The 17035-nt window shown below is 43.0% G+C and overlaps 1 protein-coding gene across 2 annotated transcripts; it reads left to right on the forward strand.

Moving 5' to 3' along the window:
• The first annotated feature begins 446 nt into the window (after positions 1-446).
• osbp2a (oxysterol binding protein 2a) lies at positions 447-16573 on the forward strand. 2 transcript variants are annotated; one of them, XM_028999052.1, is made up of 14 exons: positions 447-763; positions 2160-2365; positions 7201-7451; positions 8574-8742; positions 8945-9068; positions 9299-9362; positions 9491-9625; positions 10154-10399; positions 10579-10699; positions 10799-10902; positions 12177-12272; positions 14179-14363; positions 15228-15448; positions 15666-16573. In XM_028999052.1, exons 1-14 carry the CDS (start codon positions 618-620, stop codon positions 15806-15808), a joined length of 2211 nt encoding a protein of 736 aa, XP_028854885.1. In that variant the 5' UTR covers positions 447-617; the 3' UTR covers positions 15809-16573. The 2 variants fall into 2 exon arrangements, with proteins under 2 accessions (XP_028854885.1, XP_028854894.1); XM_028999061.1 differs by having other exon boundaries at positions 448-763; positions 9515-9625.
• The last annotated feature ends 462 nt before the right edge of the window (positions 16574-17035 follow it).

Genomic DNA, 17035 nt, shown 5'->3' on the forward strand with positions numbered 1-17035 from the left:
TATACATAGTCTGAAAATGATTTAATGCTGGGTCTTTCACCAGCTGACTTATTGGGGAGGGGGTGCTTTTTATTGCAGGTAGGTTGCCATAAAAGCACCCCCAATTGGTCGGCTTCTGAAAGTCCCGCCGTGATCTCATTTTCAGAGTATGTTTACTGTAGTGATGGTGCTCAGTGCTCATTATAAATTGTTCCTGCGCCGGGTCTAAAAGGCAACACGAGCTCGTTCATCCATTGTTGCCATGAGCGTGTAAATCGTGCGCACGGCTTTAATATGCTTGTAGTGGTGGAATTAACACAAACGTCTCGATATATATACACGCACATATAATATTTCCCCCCCGTGGTTAGAATGGACGTGGGATTCATTCATGTTCGTGATTATGTCGTGGCAGTATAGCCGACGTCTCCATTGGTCGCTTCCCAGAGTGAGACAGCGCGGGGACGCGCCGCGTTTCCGCGTCATTCCGCCGACGTCCACGCCGCGGGATGGGACGGGAGGGGACGCGGCCAGCGCGGCGCTGAGTCTCCGGTGCCTCGGCTCGTCCGGACGGGAGAAGCCCGCGCTGCTCCTCGGTGGCCGGTGGCCGGTGCGGGCGTCGCCGGCGCCGGCTGAAGATGTGCGACCCCGCGAAGACCCTGTCGTCGCCAAACTCTCCAAGGTCGGACGCGTACAGAGGCTGGCTCTTCAAATGGACCAACTACCTGAAGGGCTACCAGCGCCGCTGGTTCGTGCTGAGTAATGGCCTGCTGTCCTACTACAGGTACACGCCGCTTCACTGCAGCCCCGTGCCGGCTGGAATATTTAAAAATCCAAAATGCGTGCTGCTGTTTCGCGGCTCTCCAGTGCAGCTTTAATTGAAACCAGCTATTGTCACGAAGCCTTTCGTCTGGAAAAAAAGAGGATATAAGGGTGTATTCCTGTGTGTCACCATTGCCGATTTCACGCATCTAGTGTAACCCCTGCACTCATTATAATAAATGCGTAGCCGGCCATTGCCAATATTCAAAGTGCTGTGGCACCGAGTGTGTGTGTGTGTGTGTGTGTGTGTGTGTGTGTGTGTGAGAATGAGAGAGAGAGAAGACACACACAGACATGTTGGTTTTGGAAAGCCGTTGGCTTGGCAGTGCTGGACTGAAATGGATGGGTTATGGCTACATCAGACTCCCTTCACCTCTAACTGATCAAACAACAAATGACGCAGTAATCAGCTCCTTCCATCCCGCAACACTACAAAGTGATAAGTGAAGACATAGTCTATCCTATTCCAATGACATCACAGCAAAACAGCTTTACAGCTGTGACTAAAGAGGCCACGAAACATCCTGTCTAACACGGGGAGCCCATGTGTCTCTGTTTGAACCAGGAAAACGTGGAGCGGTAGACGGTGACGGTGAGGTGGGCTTGTGTGGCCTCATCATCTTGTCTTTAGTTGTGAGTTTTAATATGCAAGTGTTCTTTTCATCTACCCAGCGCATTTGGCTGTAACCTGGGGTGAAGAAGACCAGCAGCACATTGTCCCCTTTTAATTGTGAGATCTCATTGGTACAAATGACATGTTAGTACCCTAGTTGGTAACACACTCGCCTATGAACCAGAAGACCCAGGTTCAAATCCCACTTACTACCATTGTGTCCCTGAGCAAGACACTTAATCCTAAATTGCTCCAGGGAGACTGTCCCTGTAACTACTGATTGTAAGTCACTCCGGATAATGGCGTCTAATAAATGCTGTAAATGTAAATTTATCAGACACCCTTATCCAGAGCGACTTACAATCAGTAGTTACAGGGACAGTCCCCCCCTGGAGCAACTTAGGGTTAAGTGCCTTGCTCAGGGACGCAATGGTAGTAAGTGGGATTTGAACCTGGGTCTTCTGGTTCATAGGCGAGTGTTTTACCCACTAGGCTACTACCACCCTAAATGCTGTAAATGTACAAACAATGCTTGGATGTTCACAAATTCTCTGGGTGTTAAGGAACATATTGTTAGGATTTGTATTGTTGGTGGCCTAAGGACAATCAGGTTTTTTTCAAGCCAGTACTGGTACGAGTCAGGACTATGTCTCTTTATGACATTGTACTGATGCATGCTTTTAGTTCTGTGTAGAAGTAGCATTAGTTAGCTGGCTTTTCTACACGCTCTGTGTGGGTCCTGTAGGACGCAGGCTGAGATGGCACATACCTGTCGTGGCACCATTCAGCTTGCCACCGCGCTCATCGAGGTGGGGGATCCATGCCATCTGGTCCTGAACAGTGGCGGGAGGAGCTACTACCTCAAGGCCAGTTCAGAAGGGGAGTGTCAGCGCTGGATCGCTGCCCTTCAGTTGGCCAAGGCCAATGCCATTCATATGTTGCACCAATCAGGTAAGTCAAATGGGTCAAAAGTGGTATACTGGGAGTAACTGTAACAAATGATTTGCTAACATTCATTTTCAGCAGAGTAATTTAGAAAGAACCAGTGGTTTATGAACATGATTGTGAAGGTAGCAGGTTATTGCAAATAAATCCTTGTTCATCTTGGATGTTTGGAGTAATTACTATAATATTTTCTAAATCTTAATAGTAAAACAATATCATGCTATTAACATACATTGTGCCATATATCGAACTTAATATCATGATTTTTTGTGGCATGGATTAATATATACACATTTTCATACACATTGAAAGGTCTTTGCCTAATTTATCATTATACATAAAACATTATTTTTATTCATCCATTAAGTTATTAAAATAACCTTTATCATCACATTAAATGGACAATTCCATAGATTAATTTTGCAATGATAATTAATTAAAATGGGTAAATATATACATAAATAAATCTGTAATGTAATCTGTTTTACCTGTCCAATTCAAACTCACAACACTCCCTGTGAATGCTGGTATGATTTAATAGGCTTTAAAAAACAAAACACTTTTCCCTGTTCCAGAATAATATTGTGTTGTAAAGGTTCATGAGACGTCCACTCTCCTGTAAGAACGGAAATGTGCAGACCTTAGTAATGACGCTTCCAGCAAAATCTGATCTTTAGCGTTGATCAGGACATGCCTCCTATTTTTAGATATGGGACGAGAATGCAGTTTTATCCCAGAGGAATGTTTCTTCATTGTACTGCCACATGAGGGCGCTTTTGTTGTGTATTTACTTCCTGAAATGAATGACATCACTTCTTTTCTTGCTGTCTTTTGCTATGATTCATGTTTAATTTTCATCAGAAGATTCCAGTTAGATGCGAGTTGGCACTGCTGGTGATCTTGGTCACTGTCACTGAAACGTCAGAGGATTTTAGAGGGGACAACCGTGACAACAAAAGAATCAGAAACAAGTAGCTAAAACCACTGATCAGTCACCCTGATCATATAACAGTTTATTTGACTTTCATCAGCCATGAATAATATGACACTGCTTACCAAACAGTCAACCCCCTAATTCCTGTAATCTTACCAGTCATTACAATCATTGCCACCCAGAGATGCTGTAGAATGGCTTTGTCAATATTCTGATTCTAAAATGATCTGAAGTGGCCCTTGACCTCTCTGATTCACTAAACACATACGTTGCTGCTTTGTTTCATATCTCATTTCTTTCCCACAATATTCAGCTCTTTGGTGACTCTTGGCTCCAAAGTGAAAATATACACTGATAACACCCACACACACTTGCTCCAAACACTCAGCATCTGCTGCACTCTTCTTCCCTCTGATGTGGCGACGTGCAGCACATTTCCCCTCCTGCATGTAGCTCCTCCCACTGAGGGAGGGAGAACGTTGGAGGGCGGAGAGACAGGCAGCTACTGGGTGAACCGACTGAGCTTGTGAATGAGATTCAGACAGAATGGCAAAGACAGAAGGGAGCGCATGACGGTGACTGGACTGGGCCGGAAAGGAGAGGGAAGGGGGGCTTGAGAGAAATAATTCCTCTGCAGAGGTCCTTGTGGGCACACAGCAAGCTGACAGGAGCCTCCTTTGTAAGTATTAAAGGATTTCCGATCAGTTCCGATCAGTGCATAGTTTGCTTGTGTGTTTTTTCCTTTTTAAGAGAATAAGATGGTATAACACAGTAAATAAAATTGTATGTATCGGAAATACATGCAGTTTCTTTGAATTGAATTTTGCCACTTTCCTCTAAAGGCTGTATTATTAATTAATATTCAGATTTTGTAGCCGACTAATGTGAGTTTGTGTATATTGACTTTATTTACTTGATTGGTCCTTTTTGCAGTGTTATAACTATTACATTGGGACTTTGACTTTGTTTACTACCAGAGCTGTGCTTCATTGGTCTTTTCCACAGAGCAGCACTTGTCTACATCTCCCCTGGCCAAACACATTAGGTGATTACAGCTAAGTGGGAAGTGTAGAAGTGGGAAGTGTAGAGCAATGTTTCCTGGAGAAGGCAGTTTTTCGACTCTGGACTTGGATGTCATTAAAATGTAGGGTTATGTCATTAGCACTTTTCAGACCCAAAGCCTCGACCAAATTCCACACAGCAGGTGTTGTGTGGGATTGGGCAACACACTGGGAGGGATCTGTGACCAGCAATGTGGGTTTAGTGAAGGCTTAACTTCTCAGGGCAGTGCAATGAGTGAAGTCACATTGTCCCAGGAGGTTGATAAATATTCAGTGATCTTCTTCTTCTTCTTCTTTTGGCTGCTCCTGTTGTCTGGTTGTCCGCACAACTGATTTGGCAAATGTTTCACTCTGGATGCCCTTCCTGGCGCAACCCTCTTGGGGTTGGGATCGGTACCAAGAAATACAGTCATCTACATCCACAGTAGCTGGGTTTATGGATAAATATTCAGATAATTTACCTTATTATTTAAATTCAATTCCCCATGACAGTCAAGTGTTATTTCTTCATACTTGTATGGTGACTTTTGTTAACAGAAACCTGAATATGTTGGGTATCCGAATGTCAGAATAGCCGCGCCCATCAGCATCACAGACCATATGGTTTCGTGGTGTTGAGATTATGTCTTGAGTGGATTGAGGAGCCACCGCGTTCTGGCATCATCTGCTCTCCCCTCTGCCTCTGTTTTCATATGAAGGCGCGGTTTAGTCCCAGATGAGTCATACACCCGTCTCAGCCTGGGTGAGACACGCGCTCGCTCTCACTGAACTTTTTCTCCCTCTCTTGACGCTGACGGAACTATAAGATGTCAATCGATTTTTTACATGTGCCTCCCTTGATCATACATGGCCTCGGCTTGGAGTCTTTCAATCTTGTATTTAGTGAATGGATGAGAGAGACAGAAAGGAAGACCAATGGCAGACTGTAAATAAATATCTGTCATATGTCACAAGATTCTGCCTTCTGTCCCTCCCTCTCTCTTTAATGGTAATCCTTCCCCCTGAGTCTTCACTAATCCAGTTTGCACAATTGTTCACCATGGTCTGTACAGTGCTGCAACTCAAACTTTACCCTTGATTTGGCCATCCTTTCAGACTACAGCAGTAATACAGTCACTGCTAGTTTACAGTGTTGTCTACCTTTTGCTAAATGTGCAGTTTGTACACTCTGCAGACAGTTCTACGATCTGTGTAATAATACATGTAATGCATTTCTTAGAATTTAAGATTTCAAATTATAATATGCAGAAATAGAAGCATTGGTATCTGAACATTTCTTAATAGTTATTAATGAATTTATGTCTGTAATCAGCGTCTAGCTGTTGTCACTGGCATTGTAATGTCCTAAATTGCTTTAAGTTGTGTGTGGTGTGTATATTTTAAGCAAATGTAAAATGAATCTGCAGGGTCTGCTTTGGGTGCAAGCCCTATATACTGCACCTTATTACTAGTCATATTTAATTTCTTTCAAGAATACTTGAACATGTTGGAGTTTCTTTGTTGAATAATCTGTGGCAGATTTTGATGGGGGTGATTTATGGCATTGCTGTGGTGTACTAAGGCAAAGTGGTGACAATATTACCTGGAAAACGCCTGCAGTTCTTTGGCATTAAGGTGCAGTGATGTGTCAGGTGGTCTGTGAGTCTACGAGGACAGATTGGTGCTCCACATGGTGAGTATATCCCATAATATGCCTGCACAATCCCCCAAGCTCGCTCTCTTTTTCATCAGTGCTTGATTTCCGCTTAGTTTCCTCCAAGGTTGCAGCCATGCCCGTTGTGTTTTTACGCCAACCGATTTTTAGCTGTGGAATGGGGGAAAGGGCTCAATGCGTCATCGGCCCCCACCGTCCCACGGTGGCTAAAAATAGCCCTTCCTCCTGATTGAGAAAATATCCCAGCTTTCTGATGAGTGGGCTAGCGTTTCCACGGCAACCATGTTTCATTCACAGTCTTTTTTGCCTGAGAGGGAGGTGTGGAATGTAGTAAGGGCAGTGTAGCGTCAGCGGCTTGTGGAGCTTGACTTATATTATCGTCATTTAACACAACAAAACACGTCAACAGTGTCCCGTATACTATACATGCTAGACATGTAGGTCATTTACTTCATCCCATGTTTCCTTTCATTCCTTTGTCCCTCTTGATGTATAGTTATGTTTCAAACAAAACCAGAGATGGAATGAGACAAAGCTCTAGACGGAATGGTATGAAGTAATAAAAAAAAAATTAATAGTAATTTTCTTTAATGTTATTAATAAGGCAAGGGAAGTGTGCATTGTTCATTCTATAAATACACCACATGGCTTGATTTAGCCCAGTCTGAGGATGATTACATTACAATGCTGTCTATCTTCCAACTATGGATGGGCAACAGAATGTTGGACCGGTGGGGGTTGTGGCAGGATAACTGTGAAAGGACCTTGGAAGTCATTTTTACTGAAATGATTGCTGCCATTTTATGAAAGTCTGATCCTTTACCATGCCATACCACTTTTAAAACAACAATGAGGCTGACCAAAGTGCTGAAAAATACAAGCAGACATAAAACATGACGACGCGCAGACAATGAATAAAAGACATAAAATAATAAAATAAAGCAATAAGCAATAATAACATTTTAAGAATATCAAACAAATATAAAATCTTGAACAGTAATAAAATAGAATAAAAATAGAGAGGTAATTAAGAATTCTAGCAGCATTTTTCAGGGCATCCAGGTGCTGTGGGAACATATAAAAAAGAAACCAGCAAGACTGGAAGCCAGTGTGTTTGTTTAATGTGGACATTGATTTCAGTTAGTATTTGACTGTTAAAAGCTTTATTTTCTTTCACCCTTTTATTCTTCAGACGACTCTGGTGACGAGGGTCCTGTCTCACAGACAGATCGTACGTTGGCTCAGGGTGCACTGAAGACACTAGCCAGTAAGCTTGATGACCTGGGCACCTGTAACGAGCTGATTGGGAAACACGGCGTGGCGCTCCAGCGCTCCCTCAGTGAGCTCGAGGAGTTGCAGGCACCCAACGACAGCGGTGACAAGGTCAAAGCAGTCAACGAACGTGCCACCCTCTTTCGCATCACCTGCAATGCTATGGTCAATGTGAGTTCTCCTGAACGTGCAGTTTAGTTTGAATAAGCTAGTTTAGTTAAAATAAGTTTAAATTGTTTAAATAAGCTGCAGACATAAAAAGAATGCATGGAATTATTTAAGATGGATCTCAAAAGTGGTCATGCTGTTTTCAGTCACTACTGATTGTAAGTCACTCTGGATAAGGGCGTTTGATAAATGTTGTAAATGTTATACTGAGGATCTGCCAGGATGATCATCAAATGCATTCAGAGCTTATATTCACTACATCTATTATATTGACTTGAGGCCATTATGATAAAAAAAAAAAAACAAGGCCGACAGTACCTCTGGCAAGGACAACAGTAGACTGTGCTGCAAATTTGTGATAGGAAGAACTGCACAAGTCTTAAAACTGCTGTTGATGACTGCTTTATCTATGAAGTTTGACCAACTGCATGTCTATCTGTGAATTTACATTTAAAGCATTTATCGGAGCAAATTACAATCAGTAGTTACAGGGACAGTCCCCCTGTCTTGCTAAGGAACACAATGGTAGTAAGTGGTGGTAGTAGCCTAGTGCGTAACACACTCGCCTATGAACCAGAAGACCCAGGTTCAAATCCCACTTGCTACCATTGTGTCCCTGAGCAAGACACTTAACCCTAAGTTGCTCCAGGAGGGGACTGTCCCTGTAACTACTGATTGTAAGTCGCTTTGGTTAAGGGCGTCTGATAAATTGCCGTAAATGTAAGTGGGATTTGAACCTGGGTCTTCTGGTTCACAGGCGAGTGTGTTACCCACTAGGCTACTACCACCCATGTCTGCATACCAGATACCAGATACTGCATACAAGATAATTACTATCTGTTGGTCTAGATTAAGATGCAGAGTCATAATGTTTGACTATTAAGATCATTGCATATTCAGTATTATATTGGTAAGGTCTTGCTGATGCTCAATTATTAAAATCTTATGTTGACCATATGATCTTATTTTAAAGTGATCTATTTTAAAGTGTGTTCTTATTCACAGGTCTGCAGTTAATTAATTACTGAAAATCAGCACACTTATACTTTTAGTGAAGAGATGTATTTAAAGATGAAATCTGGCGCACTAACCATTGTCCCTGTCCTCTGCCTGTCCTGGTTTCAGGCCTGCCGGGACTTCCTGGAGCTAGCGGAGCTTCAGAGCCGGCGGTGGCAGCGAGCTTTACAGTATGAGAGAGAACAGCGCCATCACCTGGAAGAGACCATTGAACAACTTGCCAAGCAGCATAATAGCTTAGAGAGAGCCTGGAGAGAATCACCCAACACACACACGGGTGATGGAGGCAGATAATTAATGTTCACTCATGACTTAGAACACTTATCCATCCCCTAATTGCAGCATAGAAGCATGGCTGTGGTACCATGACTAGAGAGGAACCTGAGGTTTCACTGCTTATGGCTTGAATGTTCCCTTGGCCTCAATGTGATTTTCTTTCAGACATTCATATGAGGTTGGATTTTTTTGGTTTCCCATAGGGGGGGTTAAACAATCAGAAGAAGTGGATGCTAGTGATGAGGACGAGGACACGGAGTTCTTTGATGCAATGGAGGACTCCCCTGCCTTTATTACAGTAACTGCTGCAGATCATAACCATCGCAGGTGAGTCAGAGATACAGTCACATGTTACAAAGGCAAGTGGGTTTTTGTTTTGATCTACATTAAATCCATACTGATGGGCCATGTTTCTAGCATTTACTACTGTTAAAGCAGGAAAGGTCCATTGAAGTCATTAGAGTATGTCTGGTTTACTGGAATAATACCATAGTTTTATTTAGTTGGAAGAACAGAATTAATACGTTTGTATGTGCATTTTTTTTTTTCAATTTTAGACCCTCAGGTTGTAACCAGAACATGAGTGGAGGTTTAGTGAGTGCCTGGAACCAGGGGGAGAATGTGAGTGTCTCCCTGAGGAACAGTAACTTTTGCATAATGACAAATTGTGTGATGTGTGATACTATATAGCACTGTACAAACAATGCAAATAATCGATGTGACAAAATTATGTATGTGTCTAACCGTAGAACTCTGATTCGAACCATGTGCAGATGCCTAAAGGCCATAGAAACCGCATACCAGACAAGCCCAACTACTCCCTCAACCTGTGGAGCATCATGAAGAACTGCATTGGCAAAGAGCTGTCCAAGATCCCTATGCCTGTAAGACAAAATGGATCCTGTTTTCCCCCTTCATATATTTGTCATTTCACTTTATTTGAAATTCAGTAATTATTTACATTATTCAGTTAATATTCTTTATTAATGAAATATTTAAACAGATCAAGGCCTGCAGTGCAACATTTCACAGAGTTCCCCAATTCAACACTTTCTACTCTGTGATTTCTTTTGATGCACAAAACTGGATTCATGAGACTTTTCGATGGTTATGATCTGCATGGAATAGGAGAGGGCTGAACCTAAAAACTGCCTTTTCAGTTAACTGTGGTCAACTATTATATCCTGGTCTAGGGTCAGGAACTTAAACAATGAGAAGAGGGAGACGCTATGAACATTTAACATGTTTAATAGACAAATAAAATTACAGTAAATTATAGTCCAGACAGGTCAAGGACTACAGCTGGTAACCAGGGAAGGTTGTGGGATGTATCTTCACCACTGGGAGAGTGGTGTTAGCAGAGTGGGACAGAGTGGCACATTCTCCAACATTTTGTTCACCATGTTTTCGAGGTAAACTTCAATGAGCCGCTGTCAATGCTGCAGCGATTGACAGAAGACCTAGAATACTCCGAGCTACTGGACCGGGCGGCACAGTGCACCTCCTCTCAGGAGCAGCTATGTCTGGTGGCGGCATTCTCTGTGTCCTCCTACTCCACCACCGTCCACCGAACCGCCAAACCCTTCAATCCTCTTCTGGGGGAGACATATGAGCTTGACAGGCTAGAGGAATATGGCTACCGCTCAGTCTGTGAACAGGTCTGTGAACAGTAATAAACATAATGCAGTAACATGTATAAATGTATAGCATTGAATGTATAAAAATGAACATACATTAGAATAAATGATCTTTTTTTTTTACCTTTTTAATTAATTGTACGTATGCCAGTATGGGTTCTGAAGATGGCAACATTGAGTTTATTTGGGCACTTTCACAGGTTAGCCACCACCCCCCAGCTGCTGCCCATTATGTGACATCACAGAGAGGGTGGTCTTTGTGGCAGGACATCACCATTGACAGCAAATTCCGTGGAAAATACCTCTCTATCATGCCATTGGGTGTGTTTAATTTCTCCACTGAGGAACAGCTGATTTTGTCGAATCATTCTAAAATATTTATATATGCTTCTGTAAGTGATTCTCCCTCTTCCTCTACAGGGTCTATCCATCTACAGTTCCATTCCAGTGGGAACCATTATGTTTGGAGCAAAGTGACCTCTACAGTGCACAACATCATTGTGGGCAAACTCTGGATCGACCAAGTAGGGTTTTTCTTTTTGTGTGTGTCATATTTTTTTGTATGCTGTATTTGGACATTATTATATATACAATGGGCATTTGTCTACCTACGTGTGTGAGTGTACTGTGTATGTCAGTCTCAGTGTTGGGAAGAGTAGTTTGACAATGACAAGTTACCTGATTTAAAATGTAAGAGTAGTGTAACTACTATATGAATGTAATGTCTTTGGCGCCGTGGGTCTTTGGCGCCGTGGCTTAGTTGGTTAAAGTGCCTGTCTAGTTAACAGGAGATCCTGGGTTCGAATCCCAGCGGTGCCTTCATTTGGAGTAACTTTAAGGGCAGTGGTGGCCTAGCGGTTAAGGAAGCGGCCCCATAATCAGAAGGTTGCCGGTTCGAATCCCGATCTGCCAAGGTGCCACTGAGGTGCCACTGAGCAAAGCACCGTCCCCACACACTGCTCCCCGGGCGCCTGTCATGGCTGCCCACTGCTCACCAAGGGTGATGGGTTAAATGCAGAGGACAAATTTCACTGTGTGCACCGTGCGCTGTGCTGCTGTGTATCACATGTGACAATCACTTTTAGGGGCAGTGGTGGCCTAGCGGTTAAGGAAGCGACCCCGTAATCAGAAGGTTGCCGGTTCGAATCTCGAGCCGCCAAGGTGCCACTGAGGTGCCACTGAGCAAAAGCACCGTCCCCACACACTGCTCCCCGGGCGCTGGTCATGGCTGCCCACTGCTCACTCAGGGTGATGGGTTAAATGCAGAGGACAAATTTCACTGTGTGCACCGTGCGCTGTGCTGCTGTGTATCACATGTGACAATCACTTTTAGGGGCAGTGGTGGCCTAGCGGTTAAGGAAGCGACCCCGTAATCAGAAGGTTGCCGGTTCGAATCCCGAGCCGCCAAGGTGCCACTGAGGTGCCACTGAGCAAAAGCACCGTCCTCACACACTGCTCCCCGGGCGCTGGTCATGGCTGCCCACAGCACCGTGTGCTGTGCTGCTGTGTATCACATGTGACAATCACTTCACTTTACTTTTACTTAATGTAACTAATTACATTTGATTACTTTTTGATTACTTTTGTGAACTGTTAACTATGTTGAAATGTTGGCATGAAATTAACACTAATTAGAATAAGCAGAACTAAAGCAGAACAATAGCTTTACTCTATTAAGTCTAGAACAAATAACTTCAATCATGTCAGCTAACAAACTTTAGAAATGCAATAGTATTAATTCAAGAAATTAATTTTTGTTCATTCCTGCTCATTAATTTCTGTTTGCTTCTCTTTGCAGTCAGGAGATATAAAAATTTTCAATCGCAGGACGAAGGACACGTGTCACCTGAAATTTTCACCCTACAGCTATTTTTCCCGTGATGTGCCACGCAAGGTCAGTAAAGGCAGAAATCAGAATATCAATCAATAACAGAATATTGTGGCTGTGGTAGCCTGGCGGTTAAGGAAGCGGCCCCATAATCAGGGCCGTGGTGGCCTAGTGGTTAAGGAAGCGGCCCCGTAATCAGAAGGTTGCCGGTTCGAATCCCGATCCGCCAAGGTGCCACTGAGCAAAAGCACACACTGCTCCCTGGGCGCCTGTCATGGCTGCCCACTGCTCACTCAGGGTGATGGGTTAAAAGCAGAGGACAAATTTCACTATGTGCACTGTGTGTTGTGCTGCTGTGTATCACATGTGACAATCACTTCACTGAAGTCCACTTCACTTCACTTTAGATATTAGATCAGAAGGTTACCGAATCCTGATTCACTGAGGTGCCACTGAGCAAAGCACCGTCCCCACACACTGCTCCCCGGGTGCCTGTGAAGGCTGCACACATTTGTTATATTGTGTGCACTGTGTGCTGTGCTGCAGTGTTTCACAATGACAATCACTTTACTTTCAATATACTGCCTATACTGCCTATGACAAGACAAAGGAGTTAATAGTGGACTTCAGTACCAGGCAGGAGAGGAACTACCAGACCCCTGTTATCAACAGGAGCCCAGTGGAGAGAGTGGACAGCTTCCGTTACCTCGGTGTTAACATCACGCAGGACCTGTAATGGTCCTGTCACATCAACACCATGGTGAAAAAGGCCCGGCAGCGTCTCTACCGCCTTAGACACCTGAGAGACTTTAGACTGCCCTCCAAGGTGCTCAGGAACTTCTACTCCTGCACCATAGAGAACATCCTGACAGGAAACATCACAACCTGAACAGCACCATGCAGGACAGGCGAGCCCTACAGAGGGTGGTTCGATTAGCCAAACGCATCATCCGTACCAAGCTCCCTGATCTTCAGTCTATCTACAGCAAACGGTGCTGTACCAGGGCCAGGAAGATAATGAAGGACCTCAGCCACCCCAACAATGGACTGTTCTCTCTGCTGTGACCAGGTGTCACGTTCCCCTCTAGCTCAGGTGAAAAATGGAGGACGCAGGTTGAAGAAATAACAATGTGTATTTTATTTGAACTGTCCTTGCGTGAAGTGCCACGCCTCTCTTCGAACTGGCGTGGCTGAGCTGTAGTGAGTCTAGAGGGGAGAGTTGAGTTCCAGTCCTTCTGTGGGGTTCACTGTCAATTGCCGTTAAGGACAGCATGCAGTGCAGCGACGAACTCTGGTTGTGTGAGGGAGACCAAACGCAGGACTAAAGGGACCGGCTGGTTATAAAGAGGAGTGGACAGACCCATTACCGCTAAACTAACCAATCACCGATCAGAAGTCATTACCCCGCTAAGCACCCGTGATTCCCACCACTTACCTGTGATGAAGAACAGGTGGGAATAATCAGGGTGCTAGTGAGCCCCAGAAGAACACACACTAATACATGGGAGAGGTGGACCGCTGGGGGCGTGGCAGAGGTGGCACGAATGTTACACCAGGGAAGCACTTCCGCTCCCTGAAGTCTAACACAGAGAGAATGAGGAGGAGCTTCTTCCCGCAGGCTATCCGAGCTCTCAACATCAACACTACATAGGACAGAACTCTAATACACTCCAGCACTTTCACTTTCATTCACTCTGGACAAAATCACTTTACACAAAATCTCTGCTCTTTTGACTCTTTGCACAAAAAAAAAAAAAATATATATATATATATATATATATATATATATATATATATGTGTGTGTGTGTGTGTGTGTGTGTGTGTATGTATAAATGAATGTCTATGTATGTATGTATGTATGTCTAAAAGCATTTCACTGCATATCATACCGTGTATGACTATGTATGTGACAAATAAAATTTGAATTTTAAATAAATAAGTAATTAGTGCTCTGTTGCTCTTTTTCTGTAGGTAACTGGGGTAGTGATGGATATTGAGGATAAAGCCCACTACATCTTATCTGGCACTTGGGATGACAAGATGGAATATGCCAAGATTGTGGAGAGCAACCGTGGCTGTGGGGGAACAGACACCAAGCAGAAGACTGTCTATCAGACCCTCCCTCCCAAGCTTCTCTGGAAGAAATACCCACTGCCGTAAGGAAACTGCTGAGAGTATCATTCAAACTCATTTTCACCACCTATTACCAGAAACCTTAGCTGAAATTTAAACAATTAATGCCATTCAGCCTTAAGTTATTTATGCCTGATTATATTCACTGTAACATACGGATCCGCCAAGACCTCAACTGAGGTGCCACTGAGCAAAGCACCGTCCCCACATACTGCTCCCTGTCATGACCTCCCACTGCTCACCAAGGGGGATGGGTTAAAAGCAGTGTGTTGCAGTGTATCACAATGACAATCACTTTCACTTAGCTTTCACTTAACGTAGATGTCATAAATTATCAATATATTTATATTTTGTCAGTATATACTGCAGTGATATGAGTAGTTATGAGATGTATTAAAATGAACCATCATTTTAAATAAATGTGCTAAATTAACACTTACCTTGCTCAACTGACAACCAGACATCTTCCTCTGGTGGTGTTTCCTTATACACCACTGATAAAACTTCTAATTCTGGTTTCTCTAATTATTTACACCTCTTTAATTGTATTTACATTTATTTTTAAATATTATTTTAATTAAATTATTTATCTATAATCATCTGATTAATATAATATACACCAATCCACAGGCCTACGTTCTAGCCATTCATCTATCCATTGCAGGATATGGGTGCAAAAATGATCCACACAAAAAGCTATACAGAAACCAGTACCTCACTGTGAACCATCAAATATTGCCAATACTGCCATGCATCACTTACACAAAGAGTGTAGGACTACCAATTCTCTTTCAGTTATTAACCTCCCTTTTTCCATGTTATTTGCTCTTCCATGCTTCCAATCTGCTTCTGCTTTTATTGTTTCCCCTCTTTTATCACTCTTGCAGGGAAAATGCTGAGAACATGCATTATTTCTCTTCCCTGGCACTTACTCTGAATGAATCAGAGGAGGGCGTGGCTCCAACAGACAGTAGGCTGCGTCCAGACCAGCGGCTGATGGAAGCGGGTCTGTGGGATGAGGCCAACACCCAGAAGCAGAGACTGGAGGAGCGGCAGAGACATGACAGAAGAAGGAGGGAGGCACAGGCAGCCCTGGCCCTGGGGGAAGGTAAAATGGGGTTAACAGGATTGGTGTTAAGGTGCAATCCTGCTGTGAGCGATGCACAGTCCCAGGTAGACAGAAATATAACTGAGGCCAACCTCGCCATTTGCTGACTTCACCTATCCTGCTGCTAACACCATGTCCCAGAGTAAATGTGGCGCTACTTTATGCCTATTGACAATGTGTATTAGATGGAGTTTGGAATTTTTTGTTTTGTTCTCAGGTAGGGAGGACGAGAGCTGCCTGCCACTGTGGTTTGAGAAGCGGTCCGACCCAGAGAGTGGCGAAAGCAGCTATGTCTACAGAGGGGGCTACTGGGAATGCAAAGAGAGCCAGGACTGGAGTCAGTGTCCCAGGATTTTTTAAATATCATCTTCCCAAAGCAAACACATCATCACGGGACACTTCAGATTCTGCTTTTATTTGCTGCTTAAAATTAAATTAAAGGGTGTAATAGGTATGTGACCTTTTAAAAAATGTGAAGGTTATGAACCAGACAAGTGCACTGTAAAATCTGGTTATTACATCATCACAGAAGACAAGTATGTTTGTTGCAGTGTTTAACATTTGTGTGTGTGTGTGTGTGTGTGTGTGTGTGTGTGTGTGTGTGTGAGAGAGAGAGAGAAAGAGAGAGTGAACATAATCAGGCACTAACCTACCACTTCCCAAGAAAGGACTTCAAAAGAGACTGGTACAATGAACTGCTGTGTCCTATTTTTCAGGAATTGTGTGTGTATGTGTTTGCAGATGTGTGAGATGCATAGAGAGGAACAAAACACTGCATGAAATAATGATTACTAGCCTATCATTACTACATTTTTTATCAGAACATGTACAAATTAAGAGGAAGTTAGAGTGCTGGAGACCACCTGCTACATGATGTCTTTCTATGAGACCAGCGATTATTGTCCAGATGTGAGGACCAGCATATCATATGTGATATAAGGAAATATGGGCATATCATATATGGGCTCAGTTGTTCATTTATCTGTTGTAATTAATCTAGTAGATCACTATAATAATTTGTGTCTGTGAACACTTCTGTCAAAGCTTCATGGTAAGAAAAGCACTGTGATTACCATTCCTAAAGGAGATAAATTATATAAAATAAATATTAAGTATTTGAATGTCTTTTGCCATCTGGCTGTATTATGTTAAAATTATGTGTGGAGACATGATAACAACATTGTTAAATAAATTTAATTGCAACCAGGCACATAATCCATGCAACATTGTAATTCTTCATTATCCAGTCTTGCCTTATGCCATTTTCTATAAGTAAGTTTAATTAAATAAGACATTTGCATCTTGTGTTCAGAGATTTCTAATGCACCCATTTGACTGATGGTGTGATAATTATTCATTATCTTATATCTGGTTTTGGATTGATCATTTTATTATGTTTACCATCTGAGGATCCTTTTTTTTCTTTTTATCATGCCAAAAGCCTGACTTTGCTGTACAGTCATGGCCAAAAGATTTGAGAATGACACAAATACTGTTTTTCACAGCTTGCTGCATCTGTTATGACAATTTGCATATACTCCAGAATGTTATGAAGAGTGATCAGATGAACTGCAAAGTCCATCTTTG

The sequence above is a fragment of the Denticeps clupeoides genome, chromosome 1 (genome assembly GCF_900700375.1).
Source record: "Denticeps clupeoides chromosome 1, fDenClu1.1, whole genome shotgun sequence".
NCBI lineage: Eukaryota > Metazoa > Chordata > Actinopteri > Clupeiformes > Denticipitidae > Denticeps > Denticeps clupeoides.

Coding starts and splice junctions, on each gene's coding strand:
- osbp2a (XM_028999052.1), top strand. CDS start 618: ATGTGCGACCCCGCGAAGACCCTGTCGTCGCCAAACTCTCCAAGGTCG. Junction 10,700..10,798: donor CCTCTCTATCATGCCATTGG/GTGTGTTTAATT, acceptor CTTCCTCTACAG/GGTCTATCCATCTACAGTTC. Junction 12,273..14,178: donor CCCGTGATGTGCCACGCAAG/GTCAGTAAAGGC, acceptor CTTTTTCTGTAG/GTAACTGGGGTAGTGATGGA.